This window comes from Falco punctatus (genome assembly GCF_963210335.1).
Source record: "Falco punctatus genome assembly, chromosome: 7".
Classification (NCBI taxonomy): Eukaryota; Metazoa; Chordata; class Aves; order Falconiformes; family Falconidae; genus Falco; species Falco punctatus.
This window is the reverse complement of record NC_137587.1, coordinates 40,301,450-40,325,077: the sequence shown is the minus strand read 5'-3', so window position 1 is coordinate 40,325,077 and position 23,628 is coordinate 40,301,450. Positions and strand designations below refer to the sequence as shown.

Below are 23,628 nucleotides of genomic sequence, written 5' to 3'. Positions count from 1 at the left end.
TAATGCCTAAAGCATGTCTTGTCTCTCACTTCTCAAAGAACTGCTGCTGGAACACCAATGCTGGGAGTAAAGGTGATGTATTATGTATTAAGGTTCCTCACTAGGACTGGTAGGAAGCTGTCCTTACAGAATATTAAACCTTATTTGTTAGCTTGTAAGGATCTGTCCTCAAAGGTAGAGTAGGATGTGCCCCTCCAAAGTGTAGTTGTGTCTACACAGTTTTGCTTCTCGGACTTGGGCTGTATTGGTGGCTGGTGTAGAGTCGTGTAACTGTTGGGATTTCACGGTGAGCTGTTAGAGATGGCTTAACTGGTTGAGGTCTGTTTATCTGAAGTATGTGCTGTAAGAGCATCAGCTCTACAATTCACTTGATTGAACTGGGCAAGGACATAATGTAAGATAAAATGAAGGCATTTTTCTCAGCGTGTGTGCAAAAGTAGGAGTTGGAACTCTGCAGTGTACTGTCGGCTGGCTTTTGTATTCACCACGAGTAATAAGGCTTGGGTAGCATACATTAGCACTCTGGTAACATAGCATTTGATAGCTGGTAGTTGCTTGACTTGTATGTTTTGGCTAAATCTTCACATTAAAAGATTTGTAGCATTTTTATCCATTTCCCTTATCAATCAGCGGATGAATTGCAGAGCTGAGCAATCCAGGACTGTTCAGCCAGTCAAAGCTGGCATAATCAAGCTTGTACTTGGAGGTGCAGAAAGCTCTGTTCTGCAAAGGCTAGACAGTGATTTTGTCTGAAGCTGACCTGTTAATCTCCTGTGCTCTCTGCTATATGATGCATGCAGCCACTTCAGCTTTGGAGTAAAAGTGTCCTCTCTGTGTGGGAGAAGGATTGTTAGAACAGGGTTATTAATTCAAGCGAGTTAAAAGCTTGATGCTTTTTTCTTGCTGTTTCAACAATTCAGGAAAAGCACAGCCAGAACTTGCCAAAGGCAGAAAATAACAGTAAATGGTTTTCTTCAGAGTTTTCTCTGAAGTAAACTGTGCAAAACTCTAAAAAGCCTTCCTCGGGAGTAGCTGCATACAACTGGGGCAGAGGGGAGAGCTTAATTCTTTGCAGCATGTGTCCACAAACTGCTGGTCCATGTAAGGAACAGCTACTGGATAGAAATCTGGTCTGCTCTGTGCTTGTCCCCTTCAAGTGTACCCTGTTGGAGTGACCATAGCTGGCTGGGGTTCTTTCTGAGCTGGCTTTTGTCAGACCTCCCAAGAGCCGACTCTTAAACAACAGGTCTCCCAAATTCACAGAGGGTGTTAGTGGTTTAATAGCTATTACTAGTGCTAACTGTATGGCACAAGGAAGCAGCCTGGTTCAGAAAGATGCAACTGGGTCTGCGAGACTGCATCAGCTAGTGACCAGTTTTTATTTATTGTCCCTCAGCTTGCGGACTTGCCCACAGTAGTAGATGGTTCATATTCTGACGGGTGGCTCCTGGAGATGGCTGGTTTTGGCACCTGTTTTAAATCTAGCAGTCCTTTGTGCTTCTTTCCAGCCTAATAAGTGATAGGTGTTAAAAGAAAACTCCAACCCCCCTGCCATGCTAAAGATAAAGCTCCTTGGCTGTCTGCAGTTGTGCTGCCTTTGCAGCTGGGGGAACTGCATCCCTTGGGATTTGTTAAGTGGAGGGGAAGTTGCTGGTGTTGTCTCTCACCCTCTGTGTGTGCTTCCTATTTGAAGCAAGGATTAGTTTTCCACCAAGAGCCTGGCCAGTGCTTGGCAGCTGTTCTCCAGGGCTTTGGCTTGGAGAATGCCTGGTGAAATCTGGGGACAGGGAGTTCCTGTGGTATGGAACAGGGTTATTCTACAGCTTCAAGCTAGTAATGAAAAAGCTTAGGCTTACTATATAGGAGGTGCTTGGTTGGAGCTGCATGCTACAGCTTGCTTTTATTGCTTGGCTAAGGCTGTAGAGCAGACTGCCTATAAAAGTAGCCAGATGGGGGGATAAATGTATAGCCCAATACAGCTTGAGTAACAAACTGCTCTGCAGCCAGCTACCTGCTAAAACCTGTGTCACTTTTGCATTAAGTGAAAGTGCTACAGCAAGGTGTCAAACTCTGCTTAAGAAGATAGACAGGTGTCTGCTGTTCATACACTGTCTAATCCAGCCTCTTCCTAAAGCTAAGTAGTTTTTAAGCTCTGACTAATCTTTTTTGAAGCGTGAACTTGAGCCATTATCCTGTAGCAAGCTCCGTGCCGCTATCTCCAGCTTTCATTGAATGTAGAGGTCTAGGTTAGCTTAGATCTAGTTGTTGTGGATTTCCTGAGCAAATAACTCTCCGATGTTATTTTTGCCCTTTACAAATGTAGGACTATGGCCAAAGTGCTTTTCAGACTGGGGGAAACTGTATGAGGCTGCCCAAAGTATCCTGGAAACTCTTTTTCAGGCTAGTACTGACTGCCCACATTATCTACTAGCCAGAAGGAGGAAAGGCTCTTCATACTTTTTTATACATTTTAATTAGCGGGTCTCTAAAAGCCTATTAGGGAGCAGCTTTCCCTCATAGTCACTGACGCTCCTGATCCTAGTAAAGGTGGAGTAAGCTTGTTGGGAAAAAGAGATGAATGTTTCACTACTACTGCTAACCACCTCCTGAATGTCTTAGGCTATTTGAGAACCTAGAGCTAGAAACCTACAAATGTATGTACATATGGATAATGTATATGACTGCAAAAGAAATACTATGGCTGTCTTTCAAGTGCAACTGGAGTTCTGGTTAGGTTTAACCACTGCTGCAACTACTTGCATAGCCTAAAAAGACTCCTGATGTCTAGAGAAACTGTATTTAAATAAAGAACAGTTTGGATCTAAAAAAACCCAAACCATCTTGATGTTTCAATACGTCTGGTCTTAACTGGTACTTGCTAAAGGGGCATGAGGTGAACTTAATTTAAATTCATCAACATGGCAAGGCAGATGCATGTCATCGGGGACTATCAATTTAACTTGTGTAATGCACACTTAGTGCTTTTTTTTGATTACAAAAGCACATGAAGGTTTAGCCTGGAAGAGTAGCTGAATACTGTCAGTTTTCAGCTATTTGTTTGGCAGGGAGGGTAGAGGAGATAGGCGGCTGGCCAGCTATCCTCCAGAGAAAGGCAATGCTAAAAATAAAGTGGAAGGTATCTAAGCTGTTGCTGGTGAATAGCTCTTTGGTGGCTTCTGTTTGTCCCTGAGCACCTGGTAGTGTGTGTGGCCTCTGACGGGGAATTATTCCAGCATCTCAAACGGCTGAGGGTCAGGGCTGCAGGGAGAGTGGAAAAAGTGACTCAGTGTGCCCTGAAGGCTCAAGCAGATAATGGAGCCTGCAGGAGCTGACTCTGACCTGTGTGTCCCTTCTTTTGCGTTACAGACAGCCCTGTGGATCTTAAGGGTCTTCAGCTAGAGAAATCTCTCTCCTGTGTGGAGTAAGAGTTATGTTTTACGATGGAAATACACAGTTGTGTGTGGCCAGACCAGATGTCATACAGGCTTTCTGACATCTTGGTTTTGTGTTTAGCTGGCTGGACAGATAACGCTTTTCCAAAAGGAGACAAATATACATGAGCAGCAGGACACAGAGGGTGTTTGAGTTAGATCAGGGGTCCTCACACTTTTTAACCAGGGGGCTGGCGCGTGGATGCAGTGGCAGGAGGTCATCTGCAGCTGCTTGGTTCCCCCCCCAACCCCCAGTGTGGGGGAGCAGGGGGTTCTGTAAATACCGGGGGCCGGATTGAGGACCCTGGGGGGCTGTATCCAGCCCGCGGGCCGTAGTTTGAGGACCCCTGAGTTAGATGGACTAGCACAAATGTGGTGTTACTGAGATCCTGCTCTCCACAGCAGTGGTTACCTCTTGCACAGCATCACATGGGTGCATGATAAGACATGGAGGAGTGATACACCCTTGTATAAAACAAAGCAGTGCTAGACAGCTTGTTGCTGCACTCTGTGTGTACAAGTGCCAGTAATAGTTATCTACATGCTGCTTGGGTGGGAAAATGAGGTGTCTAGCAATCTGAGGGGGTCATCCTGGAGCCCATGGGCAGAGGGTCTTCTAGAGAGGACTGAGCAGTAGTTCTGATGACCCCAACCTCTTTCCTAACTAATATTGCTTAGTCCTGCTGCTCAAAGGTGAGAGCAGTTCACCTGTTAATCTGAACATACCAGCCAAAGCAAGTGAAGCTGTTGATGGTTGGAAGCTTCTTGCCATAGGGCTTGATGGTGCCACTGACAAGCTGCCTCCTGGAACTGGGAGGAAGAGGACCTTACAAGATCTGCTGTGTGATGGAAGGCTGTTTGCCTCGTGCATGAGATCTGTGTAACCAGCAGTGCTGTATGTGAGTGGGCCCTTGGATGAGGTGGTCTTCTGTTGAGCAATGGTGCAACAAGCCCAGGACTGAGGCACCTGCCTGGAAGGAGGTGGCTGGGAGCAGGTGGTTGCTGCTTCTGAGAGGTCCTCCATCTGTCCTGCAGCCTTAACTGTTACTGGAGGCAACAGAGCCTGCCAAGAGCAGGCTGTCAGCTGGTTGGATCACTGCTGGACTACTGGTTCAGCGTTCTCTTGGAAGCTCTTGAAGCACACAATTATACGCATGAAACTTTCTGGAAGTGCCTCTATGGTGCAGTGCAGCGTAAACACTGTGCTAATGCAGCAGTGCTGCTGTCTGGGCTTAGCCTTTCTCTGTGGGGCCAAGGAGCTCATACAGGACATGACACTAATGCAGCCCTAAAGCCTCCTGTTTCGGCTCTGGTCCTGTATTGCACCATATAGAGCCACCTTGTTCTCCATGCAAGTTCCTTAGTTTCTTTCTGTGTCAAAGCACAGAATAGGGCTTGTCGGAACAGGCCTGAGACTTCAGTCTGGCCCTGACAAGTATCACTTGTGGACTTGGTAAAGGACAAACAGGTTGATCCTCATCATAGGCTTGCAAGTCTGATCTCTACTGGGTAAAGCACAGCACTCGCCCACTGGGGTGAGAGCTTGGCAAGCTCTGTCTTGGGCTTTAGATCAAGGTTTGCTTTTTTCTGGCATGAAACTTCAGACTGGTAAGCTAGGAACAGTAAAATAAATGGAGGGATCCATTGCTTGGGACATGTAGGAGGGGTCCGCTCAGAACTGGCCATAGCCTGGCATGCTTGGGACTTGTCACCCAGTTATTTAAGGCCCTGGGTCAACAGGTGGTTATGGGTATGTGTAATCTTGGTTCTTCTTTCCCTTTCTAGGTCTTGCACTCTGGACTTGTCAGTCTTGCAGGCTTCTGGGCAGATCTCTTCTCAGCTATGAGTAGATCAATAGGATTTAACATCTGCATGGTCACCTGCAGCATCCTGCTCTTGTCCTCCAGTCCATCATGCCTTGCATCTCAGCCACTGGGGGAAGGGGACATGACAGAGATCCAGCATGGCCCCAGGGCAAGGAATGGTGTGCAAGATGAAAGGACAAGCACACTGAACGTGAAAAATAACCCGGGCCCTTCTGAGCAGACTGTCTCTGAAGAGCCACTTGGAGTGTCAGCAAAGCCATCTGGGATGCCCTTAAATGAAGCTTTCACTGGAGAAGGAGAAATGCTGCCTGTAAGCCAGAGCCATGTCATCCCAGGCAGCCAGAGCGTGGCTGCTCACACCTCTGCTGCGGCAGTGGCTGCTGTGGGTGAGGAGCTTGGTCACACAGAGTCAGAGCTGGATGAGGGTGATGCATCCAGGGCCATGCTGACCACAGCTGTGACCACGCTGAACCCTGCTGTCCAGGAGGAGTCTGTCGGTGGTCTTGTTAGTGAGACCACCACAGAGGGTGGTGTTGAAGTAAAGCACAGCTCTGCTGGCCTCTCAGCAACCCCCCTTTCTGGGACAGCTGAGGGGGAGGCACAGGGCAGCTCTCACCCCTCAACTGTGCCCCAGTCCATGCTGTACCCCAACTCTCCCAGCTGGGAAACAGCTGGTATCCACCCTGTCATCCCAACTCCCCAGGCTCATGACATGACCTCTGAGGTGGGAATGCCAAGAGCCCACACAGGGAGCCCTCTGAAGTTCCTGACTGTGCAAGCATCTGTGGCTGCAAAACAGCCCCTCATGGTGACTGAGGCCTCTCTCCACCTAGAAGCAGGGACAGGTGTCAGGCAAGGAGAGCTGCCCACCACAGCTGGCACTGTCACTATCCACCCTGTGGACACTGTGCCGCCTGACTGGGATGACACGAAACTGGGGGATGTAAGTCAAGGGGGAAGCACATCTCACGAGGAGGTGACAGAGGACCTGGGGGTGACAGAACCATCCCAGACACTGCAGGGAGGTGTGAGGGAGGAAGAAGATGCAACAAGAATGCTGCCATCCCCAGCAGCCCCTCCACCAACTCCTGAGCTTGCCAAGGAGACCAACTACACAGTGCTGGTGCAAGGGGAGGTGCTGCCAGCAGCTTCCACAGACAGTAGTGACGCTCTCCACACTGTGAACCTGACAGGTGTAGACATGGCTGATCTGGACTCACTGGAAAACATAAATGCAGTCACAGCAGAGGAGGGAAAAAGCATCCTGTTGTCACAGCCGGAGGCTGCTGTGGTGACAAATAAACAGTCCAATCTCTCTCCTACTCTGGAAAGCTCATGGAAAGGTAAAACTTGACTGTTACAGACACTTTCCTCTAAGTGTAAGAGGGGTGCTTCTGGGAATCCGTGCTTCCTTTCAGGGGGATAAAGTGTAGAAAGGTTGTGATACCTGCAATAGAGGGTAGGACACCTCTGCCTTGCCCCGTGCCCCGCCCCCCCCCCCCCCCCGAAAAGCTATAAAACCTTTGTGGAGGGGTACCAGCCTAAACCGATAATTTGCATCTATAAAGTACTGCCTCAGCTTGGCCGTTCCTATATACGATGTCCCTGACTGTGGGTAGGACAGTCTGTTGGGTGGTACCCTGTCCTGAGTGTTAGGTGAAGTATCTGTATTGAGCGGCCTCTTCTGTTCCTCAGGCTGGGAGAGGGTGGCTATAGTAACAGACTGGAAAGGCTGTGGCAGCTGAGCTTGGGGTTGAAGCGTATGCTTAAGCATGGAGGTCTCTGTCGAGAAATAGTCTCATCAGCAGAGACTTGGTGCTGGCTAAAAATTTTTCTTTGTTAATGTTCTGCATGTGTGGGGTACTACCAAAGCAGAGGCTTTGGTTTTGGTGCTGGCATAGTGGTTGAGGGGGAAGGCTATAGTCTGGTTGTAGGTGTCTTGCCTTGACCAGACAAATATATGTAAATCTGCTTTGAATAACCCTCTGGCATGCCACCCCTGTGGCTAGGAAGGAGCCGAGCCTCTGACCCACTGGTTAAACAGTTTATTTCAAGGAGGATAAAACTCCCCCAAGTATCACTTTGATACGGCAAGTGCAAGGACCCAAAGGTCGTCCTTGCACTAGCTCACTCTAAAGCCCTGGAAAACAGAGCAGGGAAATAATTCCTGGGGGTTTAAATTAATTAGCATCTGGGATCACTTGGCTCTCATCTGCTAGCTATAGACACTTGCAGTTGATACAGAAGGTGCAGAGACAATGGATGGCTGTAAATGCTTCCTAAATCCGGGAGTAGGCAAGCTGTACCGGTAGGCTGTAACTGATATCTTCCATGATTTCATAAATATGCTCAGATCAAAAGATCTGTCTGGGGCTCTGTGCTGTCCTTTAACAAAAGCACCTGGTGTTGTCTCCCCCCCTAGAGTGAAGCTGTGACCAGACTCTTACTGTTCAGCATTTGTGCCAACTCTGTTACCAGCAGGCAGAAATCTTCCTAGGCAGCCTGCCACAGGCTGATGGTGTCACCCTGTACTGTATTTACCTGCAGAGATGGCACCTTCAGCCTAATGATGATGTTTCTACTCAGTGGTTAAAATATAGGGGGAATGCTAAAAAAAGTCTGGTTAGGTGTTGGGCAATGATGTGTTCCTAGGCTGGAGGAGCATGAGCTGAAGTTTAGGACTTTGTTTTAATTGCTGGCTATCTTTAATCTTCCCTCTTATGTTACAGAGGCAAAAAGATAACTTCCCCTCGCTGCATCAAAAAGATCTAGCTTTTGCTGTAAAAGCAGGAAAGCTAATTGCATGTTGGTGCTGAAACCTGACTGATTAACTTCTAGATTAATTTATAAGCACTTGACTTGTCAGCAGGTTCCCTCTCTGCCATTACCCAGATGTTGGTGAAACAACACTATCAGTAAGATTTGTGCAACAAAAATAAACCCTTCTACAAAGCTCAAGTCTTACAGTAATGAGAGCTGATCACTAAAAACACTGTTCTGGCAGCCTTACATGCTTCAAATGGTATTTCCTCCCACAAACCTTCAGTGCTGTAGTCATTGACATTGTTCCCCAGGGGTTCCATGTGTCCCTAAGGGGCAATTATGAAAATCAGGAATGATTCCGCTGCTTTCATTCCTGTTATGCACATTTTCACGTTTGTCTTTATGCTACGCTACCCTGATACTCGGCTGGACCTGCTACTTGCACTGTGGCTCTGGAAATGCTAATGCATGGAGTTATATTCCTTCAAATGTCTGTTCAGTTGCTGTCAGCTGTCCTGTGAGTTGGTACTGACATATGTTCTTGCTGTAGGTGTTACTCAGGAGGTGACAACAGTTGCCCGGGAGGCTGATGCTGCTCTGTCAGTTGTGACACTGGTGCCTGGTGCTACCCAGGGAGTGGGAGCTGCAAACTTTCCCCAGGAAAACAGTGGGGAGGACACCCAGATGCTGACTGTTCCTAGTGCTGCCCAGATGTTGGTGACAACTGGTACTTCCTCTATGGCAAACACTCCAGATATAGAAGGTAGGGTTCTGCTTCAAGGACTGGGTTTGTTTCCATGCAAGATGAGATAGTACGTCTGAAACAAATACCAGTGCTTGGGCACTGAAGTCTCAATGCACAGCATCCATATTCTAAGTGACCTTTTTTCTAGCCTTCTGCAGGCTGCCTCTAGCTGTGGGCTGCCACTGCTTTCTGCCCATGCTACCAGATCAATCACATTGAAATATGCCAGCATATGTTTTTGCCCCAAATAACAGTGGAGTAGAGATTTTTAAAAAATAATCACCCCAAAACAAACTCACCACATGTATCCTTGCTAGAAAGCTGACTTTTAGCCTTAGACATTTAAGCCAGTTTTTATTTATGGAGGGAGAGCTCTTACTTCTGGAGCCAAAGGTAGTCACAGATTGCTGATGCTCTGTCTAAAAGGATGAAGATGTTTCATCAGGGTGTCATGGAAGCAGTGGTGGGGAGGTAGACTTGGGTATGGCAGCCTGCATGGATGTTCACTTCCATTTAGAAATGGTGAGTTCTTATCAGGTTGATGTAACTCATACAGAAATGCTTTAAGCAATTGTGTTCATCTAGTTGCTGTCTACTGGCTTGATGTCACCTTGGCAGGTACGTGTAGTCTTGACAGCCTGTAGTAGCAAGCCTGTAGGAGTGTAGCAAGGGTTCCCTTGGCACAAAGCTGATTTTGAGCTTCAGTGTATTTCTGGAGTGGTAGGTACCACTGTAATGAAACTGCTGCTGGGCAACTTTTCTGGTAATTCTTACATTGCAGGGCATCAAAAGAAAAAAACTATTTGCATTGTAGTTCTTAATTTAAGGTCCCTTTGTAGGGGGGAGAAGGCTCTTCCAGCAGTTTCCACTAATTAATTTGCTTCTGGGATTGAATTATGAATTCAACTAATTTTTATCTTTGCAATAAGCAATTAGATCTGTCCCTCAGTTCAGATCTCAGACAGTGTCTCAGTGCTCTGATCTTGCTTTGGCATGGTGACCAGCAGTCCTCAAAGCAATGGAAGTAAAGCCTAGTTGAGTTCTCATTAAGGGAAACCTCCTGTGCTGTCTGTTCTGGAGGAGGAGCTTTCATTACAGTAGAGTCACTTACACATCTTGAAATAGCAAGAGTTTAACTTACTTCACTCTAAGAACCAACTTTTAATGAAATCTTAAATAGTGGGGGTTTTAATACAGTTGTGCCAAACTGCTGCTGCCTCCTGTCTTCTGTAGATCTCACAGAAGTGGTCCTGGTCACCAGTGAGAAGGCTGTTCCAGCTCCTGGTGGATTGTCTGCTACCCAGTCTGGACAGACAGAAGAGCCATCCAGCAGAACTGCAGTCCTGGTAACTCCAGCATCAATGGCTTCTGTCAGGAGGACAGCTCTTCCATCTGTGAGGAGGATCAGTACAGCTGTGACCTATGGGCTGGACCGCCTGGAGTCAGAAGGTACCACTGATCACAAGGCTAAGAGGCAGGCAGTTTCATGTGGAGTGGCACATTTGCCTTGACACTGAGCCCTGGCTTGTCTGTTTGGCATACAACTATGTGCATATGTCATTGTTCCTAATATAGTTGTTGAACAACCTGTCCCCTTTCAGGAGGTGCAGGAAGCAAGCAATGAACAGTGTCATGGAGGATGCCTGAAATTCAAGTGGCAGTGGTGGAAAGGGTGAAACTTTCCCTTGGGGAGAGAGCAGCAGTGATATTGCTGTTGCAGTAGAGTCTGGCTGTGCACCTGTAACTGCTGGGGGGTGTGTATCCACTGCAGAGCCCCTGTACCAGGTAACATTAATGAGAACATGTTCAGATCGCTGGAGAGCCCTTGCCACCCTACTACTAAAATTGTCACCACATGCAATGCAGGGGGATGTTCAGCATGAGATGGTGGTCTCAGCGTCTGGCTGGCTGAAATCCTGCCAGGACAAGTGATGCCCTGTTTGTGCTCCCTGTGTGACACTGCTGGGAGAGATGAAGGATGCATACCCTTTGACGTGATCTTCCAATTCAAAGCTACTTGCTAAGCTGCTGTCCCGTTACTGGCTTCTCTGGCCTTGCTTCACCCCCTGAACTTCCTTCTCCTAAGCTGCTTTTGCCCACTGCCAGTCTTGGAGTCTGCTCCCTCACTGTCTTCGGACAGCTGAAACCTAGCGATGCAAATTCCACCTGGGAAAACACCCATCAAGAGAGGTGTAGGTGAAGTAGATCCTACTCTGGAGTTGGTCTTCAGCTCAGATCGGTTCTCTCTTCAGCTCAGCTGTGATTTTCCTGCAGAGAATTGTTTCACTTCTGCTTCTTGCGCTCTCCTACTTAAACCTCAGCTTGCTCATCCATCCAGTTTTGTACTCCAGTGTGTGGACTGACACCATCTGACAGGGATTAATCTTTCTTCCTGTTTTGCTCACCTTTCTTTATCTTGACCTTCTCTTGCTTTCGTATTTTACTGCAAAGGTTGGCAGCCCTCCAGGGGTGGCATGCCAGATGGTACTTTTCTTCTGTTTAGAGGTGGGGTGCCGTAGACAACAGCTAATCAGCATCTTTTCTCTGCATGAAGCAATAATTCTCACTCCTGTTAAGTTTAGAGGGCAGCAGAAGCTGGGAGCCCTCCCCACTGCATGTGTGAGGTGCTGCAGCTCCTGCTCTCTGTCAGGCTTGCTGCTTGCTTTGAAGCCTGCCATGAGCTCTCCCGGGCCTCCAGCTACAGCCCTCACCCCTTGCCAGGATGAATCTTGCATGTATCTGGCAATGCAAGGATGTGTTGGTGATGATGGGAGAGCGGCAGCAGGGGAAAAAGGCATGTGTAAGGGAAAACCTGATATTTCAGACTGGGAAATAGGGTCTCTGCTTAGGAAAAGCAGTATGATTCAGGAGGCTAAACTGTTTCTGAGCCCTCTGGGATCTCCTTTAGAAGCCTGGTTTTCTGCACAGAAAGATAAGAGGGATTTCTCTTTCAACTGTGGATTGATCTCTCCCTATTTAATTAGACTTTCTGCATAGGCATTTAAAAAATGTCTTTCTGCTCTGACACAGGACTGCTGCAAGTTTCTTGGGTTCTTACTCTGAGCTCTTATGTAACCATAGGCCTGTTTTCTCTGCTCCCAAGTATGGTCTGAGATCTTCAAAGGGCAAAGATGAGCTGTAGCTAGCACCAGCTTTCCCAAATGATGATGGCTCAACTAGAAGGCTGTGAGTTTCTTGGCTCTGTGGTATGGCTCTGCAGGTGCCTGTCATCCAAGTGACATAGTGCTCTCTGGTGTGCTGTGTGATTTTGACGACTGGCACAGCTTTTGTGGTCCAAATCTTTTCTGATCAACCTAGACCTTAGTGCAGTGAGACAGAACTTTCCACGGTGTTAGGGATCACCAATCCGTATTTTGTAAAATGGGACAAATTCCATTTGAGGATAGGCTTTCTGCCTGGGGATGCTACTGCCCCACTTAAGTACGAAGGAAACTTTTGAGCTGTGGCTCTGCTTTCTAGTATCTTTTTCTCTGTGTAATGGCAATTAGGGGATACCACATCCTCATGGTGAATGGGCATTTGGAAGCTTGGTTTCTGTTCCCCCAAAACTACAGTTCCTGGTGCTTACTCAGAATGTCTAGATGCTGCCAGATATGAGGTGTTTGGGAGTGCTTTCCTACAAAACTATGTTGAGCTCCAGCACAGGGTGCTCAAGCTCTTGGGGGGTGCAAGGTCAAACATCACTGCTGTTGCAGGCATATGCTTGGATCCTTAATAAGGATCCTGGCCCTTGCTCACCAGTGGAAGAAGTGAAAGGAGCTGAGTGAGCTCAGCTGGTCTCCACTGCCTTCAGTGGGGTCTTGCTGACTTGCCTCACTGAGGGCCTGGCTCATTAAATATAAACCCCTGCTGTTCAGTTAGCTCTGTTTCTTGGGGACCTTCTGTGCCAAGCTGCCTGTGGTTACTTGCATCAGTATATTCACCTATCTGGCTTGGATGCAAAACTGCTTTAAAAATCAAATTGCACAGACAAACATGAGGTGCTTTGAATGTGTCTCTAGATGAGCTTATACTCTTCTCTAGCAGACTCTGGAGAGATTAGCTGGGTAAAGAATATCCTCCTACTTTGATTCTGTGGTGAGACTGGTTGTACTTGCCCTTCCCAGCCAGAGAAATCCTGTAAAGGGATTATAGGTTATGAGGACAGGACACAGCAGAGGATGAGGCTTACTTGCCTGGGAGACTTAATTGTATTTTTTTTTCCTATGTCCAGAATTTTTGTGTCTCTAGCAAGCTAAACACTTTCTCTGTAGGGCTTCTAGGGTCCAAAGGGACACAATGTGATTCAACTTCCCTGTTCAAGACCATTGTGTAAGCCTCCCAACACACTTTGAAAAGTGGCTCTTCTGAAAAAACAAACCAAACCAAACCACATTCCTTTTTGACTAGATTCCTTTGCTGTAATGTCTGCTATGGTAGCTATTGGCAGAAATGGCTGCCCACCTTTAAGCATGGCAGCATTTGGCAGGTGTAACTTGCCAAAGTGGCAGGTAGCTTGCCATGTTTCCTCTTCTGCAAGATCCTTGCAGTCTTTAGTTAAAACATGGTGGACAAAGCACAACAGCAGCTGGCTCCCCTCAGCTGGTCCTAAAGTAGCTCCTGTCACTGTTCCGTTTGGAGTGTGATCTGGGAACGCACTGAGGCCAGTCAGGTCAGTTAGTGTACCTTCTGTGAGGACCCTGAAGGTCATGTTATCCTTGTGTGCTAATACTAAACCAGCAGTTAGTACAGAGCTAACCTGCTGCCGACAGTGATGTCTCACCCATCACAGCCTGGGTCACCAGCCAGTTCAGAGTGAACAGCTTACAGCACTATTGTCTGTGGCTGTTGGTGAGGGTGGGTCCATATTGACAGTATCTATCAATACAGACTCAAAGTTTGGTTTTCTTGTGTGCCACCACCCTGCCTGGACAGCAAAAATTCAGCTGAAATGGCTGGAGAAGGTGATTGTGGAGTGGGACGCATAGGATAGAGAATGGGAAGATGACGTGGTATTCATCAAACCATGCTGATTAACCTTCTCTGACACGTAGAGCAGGTATTGCTGTGTTGCCGCCTTAGGTTGTCCAAATGCAGCAGTAACAGATGCTTCTTGATGTGCCTGTGTTGCAACCCTCAAGTCCATAGAAGCCCTTCAGCTGTTAGACCCCCACATGCTGCCCTTGCTGCATCCAAGATCATCAGGAAAACAGTTTGAGCTAAGTGCTGCCCACTCCCTGCAGCTCATCTCCAGCTTGGCCCACTTCAGCAACTTCAGCATTAACTTAGGATAAATCTGTTTACTTGTGGTGATTCTGAGATGGAGAGAGAAACAAATAATCTGACTCTTGCTGCTCTCCCATAGGTGTTTTAAAGAGAACTAAACAAGTATTATGCACTGGGTTTTATGGATATTTTTTGTGTACCCCTTACCCCACAAAGTCCAAAACCACTCTGCAACAGTGTGTAAGCCCAAAGGCTGGTTCCTGTTTAGTCATCTAGGCTTATTTCAAGCTGTTGATGCTGGGGGTAAGCTGCTTGCACAGTTCAGCTGTCATGTAGGCTGCTGGATGTGGAGGGTGCTTGGAGCTTCTATAAAAGTAGGAGATGCTGTGGCTGCTGTATGGTGTCAGGAACAGTCAATAGCTCTGAAAATGGGCAACTTAAACTCAGCTGCTCTAGAGAGAGAGGATCTTAACCATGTAGCTCTCATGTGACGTGTTCCTGATCAATCAGGCTGGCTTTCAACAAGCAGCTGGTAGCATCCTGGTCTTTAGGGTGAAGGGATCGGAAAGGTTGTGTCTGGGTGTCTGCTCCCCAGGCCAGCATAGGGTCACTTCCAGTACTCTGCCTGATTAGCTGTTGTGTTCCCACCTAATGCAGTATTTGGCTGTGGAGAAGCCCTTCAACGATGCTGAAATACAGCTGGCACTGTCCTGGGGATCAGCAAATCCAGTGTCCTGCAGTCATGGGGCACCTCCACTCCGAACCTTGGCTGTGGGCTTCGCTGTGTTTGCTTCATCTGCTGTGTTAAAGGCTGTCCCAGAGCAGTGCTGGTATGAAACTTCAGGCTTTCTGACCTCAACATATTCATAGCATCTTACCAATGTGCACTTCTCTTCAGGTTTAAGTAGTTCCTGTTGCTCTCTGCTGACCTGTGTACTCGTTTACCCTTCTAAGAAAACTGTAGCTTAACTAATTTCGTAAGAAGAGCTCTCCTAGTCCTCTTCTCCGTTCTCTGCCAGCTTCGCCTGTATGTTGTTCTTTTTGTACACAGTCATCAAAGTTGTGTGTCATACTTCAGAAGTGAAGGTGATGGTTGCCTTTTTTTCAGAAAATACTTCAGAACCTGTAGCCATTTACATAGCTTCATAAAAGACCCTTCAAATTCTTACATTTTTCTTCTGAGCTGTGCCATAGTACAAGGAGCCTTGTTTTTTTTCTTTGGATGTGAAGAGTGTTTTTGCTGGAAATTAAGGCCCTGACTGAGATTGCTACTTGGACCCTGACTGTATGGATTAAGACCTGCCTAATTAAATCTCTGCAACCCCATTAAGAATTTAAATGAGGTTGCAGGGGTGTAAATAAGACAGGCACTTAACCCAGCTTGGTTAACTAGCCTGATGCTATAATTCCTCACCAGCTCTTTAGATACCAGCTAAATCGTCAAGGAAGAGAAGATCTAAAACAAAGCACATGCAAAATGAGTTAATCGTTAAATGTTCTTGGTACATGCTTTTGTCTTGCTTCTAGTTTATTGCTGCTATTTAAATGGGACCTGCTGTCTCTAGTGTAGGTCAACATCCATGTTCTTTGTAGTAGGTGGTAGTTCATCCCTGATTCTCTTCTGTAGCAGAAAACCACAGGAAAAAAGTGACAATTTTGCATCAAAACCAAGCTTTTTTTTTTTCCTTTCTTTTCCTGAAAGTGTTTGACCCGACAACATATCTAGTGGTTACCTGTTTTGTTTCATGAAATCCATCTGAGAGTTGAGGAGGGAGGGGCATGGAGAGTGTTCAAGCCTTTAATGAGCTGGGAGCCTGTGGGTGGACAGCCAGGAGGGTGTTAGGCTCATTAAAGGCTCACTAAGAAGAGGAGAAGGAACCTCTTGCTGCGTGCACTCGGTATGCTGCGCTTGGGCTTGTCTGTGCTTCCCTGTGCAGGGAGGCAGAACATGGGCTGGCCACCCTGCTCTGCTGTGGGTGCACTGGCAGCTCTGACCAAACTCAAACCGCACGATCTCTCAAGTGGCTGACTGTGCCAAATGATGCACTCCAGGGCTTTATCTCTCAGATACCCTATCTGTTGTGCTGTACGGTCTCCAACAGCAACTCCTGCAAGAATTTCTAGGAATGGTTTAAAACATCATTGCATTGTCTTTCCTGGATGTCTGGGAAGTAGCATGTGCCTGCACAGCTGCTCTCCAGGCAGAGGTGAGCTGCACGGCTCTTTTGTTCCCCTCCCAAAACCCAAGAACAAAACTTCTCAAAGTAGTTGTTCTTTGTGATATTCTGGCACTGTTCTGCCTCCAGCAGGTTAGATGATATTTCTTAGTCTGACCCACCTTGGTTCCTGTTCTGGCCAGGCTATGCTTGAATGTTTAACTATCAAGCTACTCATTTGTCAAAAAAATGAGTTAATTTAAACATCATTGTAGCTCTCCTATGCTTATCTTCAAGCTTAAACACAAAACAACAGAAAACACCTACAGTTGCTATTGAAAGGTAATTGAACTGTGCAGGTGAAAGTTTTTAATGAGGTTTTATTTGTTTTAATCTGGGGATTAAACAGTTCATCTTTGCAGCTCTAGGGAGGTGGATTCAGATAAGCAGGTATGTGGCAGGTTCTTCTGAAGGCTCTGCGAGGAGTGTTTTCCTCCAGAGCTGCTGATGGTTGGGGTCCCTCAGCATGTGGAGGATAGTGTTGCTCCTGGGGCTTCTCTGGGGAGCTTTGGGCATTGGGACCAGGACAAGCCACACTACAAATTGGTTTAGGTCTTTCATTTCTGCTTCCTGCCCTGTGCAGGTGGAACACTGTCTCTCTTGTTGATCTGACACAGGATGCAATGACCAAGAGTACTGGCTTCTTAGCGTGACTTCTGGGAAGTGTCATAGGCTGCTTTTTTTTAAAAAAAACTGCCTTTAAACAGGAGGTGGAGATCTGGTGGCGTGTTTCCTCGTGGCCATGTGGGTGCACGGACAGGCCAGCAGTGTCATTCTGAACCTCTTCATGAAAATACCCAGAGAGGAAGCACTGCCCTTGATAAAGGACAGTGAAGGCTGCAGGAGGGTAATCAAGGACTCAGAAGCATAATCTCTGACTGGAAGTGAGCTGAGTGGGCTTGCAGTCATCTTCCCTTTTGGCACCTGATAGGACTTGAGCTAAAATCTCGGTACCTTGGAGACTGTTGCCCAGAATAACAGATTCAGCCCCTAATCTACATCATCTGTGATGGATCCATGCTAGGTTTGTCTAGAAAATGAAGCTTAAATCAAATGTTTTCCTAACTCTTGGGCTGTTGGTTGTTACTTTCCCAGGCAGTTTGGTTAAGCTGGTTACTTATGAAGAAATACCACCAAACAGCTTTTTGCAAGAGAGAATGGAAAAAACATCTCTGCTGGGGCTTATTTTTTGTGATTGGAAAAAAGTACCATTCCCACAGACTTTTTCTGTTCCTTTGGGTGACGGGGGGAGTAAGTGAGTGGCTGTGTGGTACTTAATTACCAGCTGGGGTTAAAGCACGACACATGTGAAAGCATTTTGTTGAGAGGAGTAAAATCTTTATCTGCCTTCATCTGTCTTGTTCTGCCCTGTCCCCCTACAGGTCAAATGGACTGATTTGAATGGCCTCACTTGATAAATCACCTCATTCTTGTCTTGATTTTTATACTGGTTAGTTCAACAACTGCATACCTCAGGTTAGAAGAGCTGTTCTGCAGGAAACTAGGGAGAAAACTTGTTATAGTCCATACTGTGTATTCTGCAGCATTTGTTTTTTTTCCCTTTAAAAAAGCCTTGTGTAGCTAAACTGACTTTCTAGCCTCGCTCAGTGTGAAAGCAATTTTGTGGTGAATGCTGCTGGAAGTGCAGCTCTTGCGAATGATTGTTTCTGATCTTAATACACAAGCAGACCATGGTTCCTGCTGGAATATCTTTTGCATTTTTTCTCCATTCCACCACCACCCCCCCACACCCCCAGAAAAAAAAAAAAGCAAAGCTGTTTAGTGCCTGGGATCCCCTGTGATGAGCAATGAGCCAGGACTGTGAAAAAGCAAGTGTGAACCCCCTCAGGTCTCATTGGGGGGGGGAAGTAGGTTGGGATCAGAACCCGAATCTCTCCTTGTGCTGTCTTTGCAATGTTGAAAAGCTGTCTGCTGGGGAGTGGCTTCTGCAGCACTTGGGCTTTGGCGAGCAGAGGCTCCTAAAGAAGCTTCAGCTCAGCTGCTGGCGATAATGTTCCCTCTCCTAGATGCAGCAAGGATTTCCTTCTGTTACAGAAGAGCTTTGCATATGTAATTTCCTCCTCTCTTGGAACTTATATGAGTAGGGTTAGGTTATCTTGTTTTGTGTTGTGGGATCCCAACGAGTTCTTCCCAATAGTCTGTTTCCTTGGCTCTGTGCCATAGGCCAGATGCTGATATTTCCCAAGACAGACCATGCTTGATTTGGCTCCCATTCCAGAGTAAAGTGTTTAAGACCATGTTTATGTTACGTGGTCTGCAAATACCCCAAACAGCTTTGTAGTGAACATGGCTGGGCTTAGCTGAACTCATCAGTATAGGGGTTTTACTTTGATGATTTTGCATAGCTTCTGCATCCACTGCTTGCGTGGGTATCTTGACCCACCATGAGTGGGTCTCTGTACTCTGCCCAGAAAGCTGTCTGTGCATGATGGGAGCCCATCTACATTCCTACCAGCTGTCTCCTTCCAAGCTGTCACAAATGATTGTTGTTGGCAGCATTTTGGAGATGTCGGATGGTGACATTATTACTGATCATGTGAAAGCAACAGATTAATAGGAGTTGTCCTAGAAAAGCCTTCCTGCCTTCACAGTCATCTGTGATCGTAAAAGCAATGTGGAAAATGAACCTCACTGGAAGAAAGCATTTGGCAGACTTCTTAATGCCTGTTCCTCGTGTTCTGGCAAGAGAAGGTAGTCGTAGACTCCCATCCCTAATCCTGTTATTTACTCTTCTCTGCTTCCTATACTGTATGTGCATGTGGGTGACTGAGGCCCAGTGCTGCCATGTGGGTGTGAAGTGAATGGGAGTTGAAGATAAGCTTTGGGGTGTGTGGTGGACAAGACACTTGTCTGCCCCCACTGCCCTGTTCCCCTGTGAGTGGCTCCAGTACACACAGGAAGAAAAGAAACTTCTCAACAAGTAGAATTTTGCTCAGTGGTGTGTGTCCCCAGTGTGTGTCACAGCACAGGTGGGAGTTACTGTGCTCCACAGCTCTCTTTCCTTCAGGAGCGTGTTATGCAGGTAGGTGCTAGATCTGTGCTTAATGCAGCTGTCACTCAGGTTGCAGGAGCCTTTGCTCATTGATTGTATGGGAGAGGTCTTGGCATACTGCATCTCCCTGGAGTCATGCAAAGAGCGGGCTTGCCAGTGGAAACCTATTAGTGCTGGCTGCTGATTAATCACAACTTACTTGGCACTCATCAGGTGCTCCTAGACAGGCAGGCCCTACAGTGCTGGGCACGGTGTAAAATTATAGCTTAGACTGTTATGAAGCACAAGGATCCTCTGTGGCACTGTCTAGACATCGTTGTTCTCTGAGTTTGGTGTGAGGGAAACTGGGAAGGGAAAGGGCAGAGAAAATGAGAACTCTGCGTTTCCTGGTTTTGTCCTGCAAGTTCCTTTTTAGTTTGCTTTTTTGGTTGTTTTTTTTTCCCCCAGTTTGAATTCAGTTTCTGACTGTAAGTGAATCTATCATCTTCTGATGACTCTGGGCACAACAAGATATTTCTCTTGTGTGTTAAACCTGACAAATGATGTTTTCTGAGGAGTAAAATATTTGCAAACTTTAATGGAAAATATCTTAAGTTAGAAGCATCCCCCTTCAGTGAAGGTTTCCTCAACTGAAAATAGAGGCCTCAATGTAACCCCATTGCCTTCAAGGTTATGACAACAGTGGCTTCAGCTCCAGTTCATGACAAGATGATATACCAAAAAGTCCTGTCCTCACTGCTGTTGCAGTCTATCTGTGGCATGTTCCTAATGGTGGTGTTTGCACCAAGCACTTGTGAGTGCCTTGCTGATGCTGATGGCATGGACTTAGAGCTGCTGCCCTGTGCTAATAGCAGTGCTGCAAGTAATTCGGATTTCCTCCTGTCGGGGAGGAGTGTGGGTTTCTGCAGCTGTATGAAGCCTGTAGAAAAGCGCGAAGCCCAGCTGAAGTCATCTATGAGGAATGGGCTATCGGCACTTGAGCTGCCAGCAGGAAGAGCTGTCCCTGTGATCCCCTTCCCTGCAGCACAGGATCATCTTGAGGGGCCAAGCTGATTTGTGAGGGCTCTGCTGCCATTGTGACCTGGGGCTTTTACTTGTGGGATGCTGGCTCTTGTCCAGCTGCTTCAGACACTGCTGGCTGTGGATGCCTGGTGGGCCAGGGAAGTGCCTCACGAAGGAGGTGTGAGGTGGCCTTATTTCTCTCTGCTGAGCCACAGAAGTCATTGTGGCTATGTATAGTTATGTACTGTTTTGTGAAGCAAGCATAGGGAACCTTTGCCACCCTGAAATGGCAAATCCTATGGGTATCACCAAAGTTGCTAATGGATCAGTACGGAGTCCTGTGATAAAGTCCAACTGTGGCTGTTTCTGGTGACTATTAATAAAGGTGGGAACCCCCCAAAACTCTGCTAAAAATCTGTTATTTTGCACAAGGCATGTTTTCTTGGTGCTGTCCTATAGCTTGTCCAAACCTGAAGATCTGAATGCCTGTTACAAAGGTTGTCAGGTCCCTCAGAACTAAAACCTCTGACAGGTGAACTGGGAATCTCATTTTCCTGGGGGTTCCTGCTGCTTGCATCTTTCTTGGATTGTACCATTGTCACAACAGGGAGGTATTAAGTTTCTTGGGTTTTTTTGCTTACCTGTTTCAATGAAGGCAAAGCAGAGCCTACGTTACAGAATATAGTGCTATTTAGTCTGTCAGAGTGGCGGATTGTGGATTTCTTAGCTCTTGGAATTGAGACTTAAAGTGTCCTAGACTACTCTTGCATTACCATAACTGCAGTAGAAAATATGAATGTCTGCACAGACTAGAAGTGTTTCAGTGCTGAGATCTACTGGTGTCACCAGGAGGGCATGTCACAAGCAAGAATTAGGATTTGGTGCATGCAAACAGGATAACAGAATCTGCTTATATGTAACGTATGAAGATCTATAGAGCAGGGATGGCTCACAGCAGAAACTGCTATATGTGCTGTGTACCTGTCTGCTTTGGTGAGCAAGGGGCACTTTTGAATACTGTCAGGTTTCCAGAAGTGTTCCTGCAGCTGGGTTCTACATGAATATCTGATTTAGATAAGTTTGTGTCTGTGGCCAAGAAAGCTTTATACTTGCATTTTACTTTGTTAGAGACTCATGTCCTGACTGCAAGGCACTAGTATAGCATCATCATCTCTCTCTCTCTTTCTCTGAACTTTAGCCAAAACTGAAGAGCGTATACAGTTTAAGGGAACTGGGGTGTTGAGCCTGGAGAAAAGGAGGCTGAGGGGAGACCTTAGCGCTCTCTGCAGCTGCCTGAAAGGAGGTTGTGGCCAGGTGCATGTCGGTCTCTTGTCCCACGTAACAAGCGCTAGGACAAGAGGAAAAGGCCCCAGGTTGCACCAGGGGACGTTTAGATTGATACCGGGAAAGATTTCTTCACCAAAAGGGTTGTCAAGCACTGGAGGAGGCTGCCCAGGGAAGTGGTGGAGGCACCATCCCTGGAGGTAGTTAAAAGATGCACAGATGTGGCACTTAGGGACATGGTTTAGCGGTGGGCTCAATGATCTTAAAGATCCTTACCAACCCAAATGAATTCTGATACACAGAATAGTTCACAGTGGGCTGCAAATGCACATGAACATCTGAATGCCGTCTGAATCTGCTGGGCTGTGCACTTTCTGTCCTTGCTACTTTCAGTCTTTTCTGTTTCTTCTCTTTCAAGCTGCTGCTGAGACCTCTGAAGGGCCAAAAAGTGCCAGTTTAGGAGAGAAAACATGATTTTTGTAAAAGCCTCTTGTCTGAGGCACAAACCTCCAGCTGGAGATTCAGCTGTGTGATGCTCACTTCCATTTTCCATCTTCTGAGACTACCAAGCTGTATGCGCGGCCTGCCGACAGTTGCCAGGTTTCTGTTGTGCCTATGCTTCTGAAATCCAACGTTTGTGAAGTCTGTGATTTATTTTTTTTTTTTTAGTAGTGTAGCTTTCTCCTTGTGACCACCAAGTGGTGCTCTGCACTGCACCTTGCAGCAAGGCGTGCTGTTGGCATTTTTGGGATGGGGGGTTAAAAAGCTGTTTTCAGAAGTAGGAACGAGCTAGAGAGAAAAAGGAGGAAACAAGAGCCTTTTCTTTTCCTCTCACAGTGGTTGTGCTACAAGGACTACATTATTCACATCTTTGTGCTGTGGCTGTGTGATGATTGATGTAGCCTGGTGATGGTCAGATATAATAAGTAGTCTTGGCACTTTCAATTTGGGTGTTCAGCTTGGCTGCCTGCTAGACTTCAGAGGTACAGAGATGGCTATCTGCTGCGTCAAAAATAGATCCTGGCAGGTGTCTCTGATTTGGCTTGCTAAAATCGCAAGGAGCTTCTAAAAACCTCGTCCCAAACTAGTTTTTCAGAGATAAAAATCTGATGCTTGTTTCTCTTGGCTGCTTTTTTCACCCCATCCATCTAGGGAAAACCTCTATTCATGTTCCTCTTCTCTGGTGTGCTAGCTGTTTAGTGTCTTTGCTATTAAACTTTGGAAATGTTTATAGCTGTGTTGCTCCCAGCAGAGGCAAAATACCTACTTTAACTTGTCTTTGCAGGTTTCCTGCAAGTACTCTCCAGGTACCACTCTCAGGTTTACAGAAGCTGTGCATTTTGTATGAAAACATGCAGTTTGATAGAGAAAAAATTTATGTTGATTTGAAATGACGGGTACATTGTAAGACAGAAACTACCTATAAAATGTAATGGGAATTTGAGTGGCTAACTACATCCCTGTAAGCTCCATTACATGCTCTGCATGGTATAACTGTTTGCAGGAGTGATCATTCCTTTCCAGGTACTGAAAGCCATGCTATAGCAGGATGATGCAGCTAAATTCAAACAGCAGCTCATTTGTATGAAATGCAGGGCTAGAATTGAAAGGTGGCAAGGGGGATTGTCTTATCTGGTGAGCTGGAAAAACATGCAGTGTTTTAAAGCAAATCCTTGAATTGGAAGTAAAGGAGATGCCATGTAACAGCACAGTGAACGCTGTGGTTTTATAATGAACACTGAGTTTTCTAGGTATTCCAGTCTATGAAGTAGAGGCCAAAGGAAGGATGCCAGCTTCCCCCATTTAATTCAGGTTGGATAGCCACCAACTAAATAGCTTCCTTAAAGCTCCCCAGTTTTTCTCAGGTGTTTTGTGGAGCAGCTGTGCTGCAGTGCCATTGCGTCCTGCAGCAGAAAGAAGAGTGAAGCCTCACCTTCTTTACTTATAGCAGGTACAATATGTGCAACCCAACAGGTGTTCTATCGCAGCGTCTGTAACCTATACAAGGTACAACTCCAACAGAAATAAAGGGATATTTAGATAACAAGTGTTCATCTGGCTGGATTGTTAGTTTTTAACACGGTCTCAGGCTCCTGGCTAAACCAGCTGCTCAGATGCAGGG

The 23,628-nt window shown here is 46.6% G+C and overlaps 1 protein-coding gene across 4 annotated transcripts in view; it reads left to right on the top strand.

Annotated features, from left to right (window-relative positions):
* The window catches only part of ARMH4 (armadillo like helical domain containing 4), a 102,335-nt gene that overhangs the window by 1,213 nt on the left and 77,494 nt on the right, over positions 1–23,628 (top strand). For all 4 annotated transcript variants that reach the window (XM_080394495.1, XM_080394492.1, XM_080394494.1 and 1 more), the window contains exons 2-4: positions 5,217–6,600; positions 8,571–8,783; positions 9,999–10,214. In XM_080394495.1, the coding sequence (XP_080250621.1) occupies positions 5,274–6,600; positions 8,571–8,783; positions 9,999–10,214 (1,756 nt within the window). In that variant the 5' untranslated portion in view covers positions 5,217–5,273. The remainder of the gene's footprint in view (positions 1–5,216; positions 6,601–8,570; positions 8,784–9,998; positions 10,215–23,628) is intronic.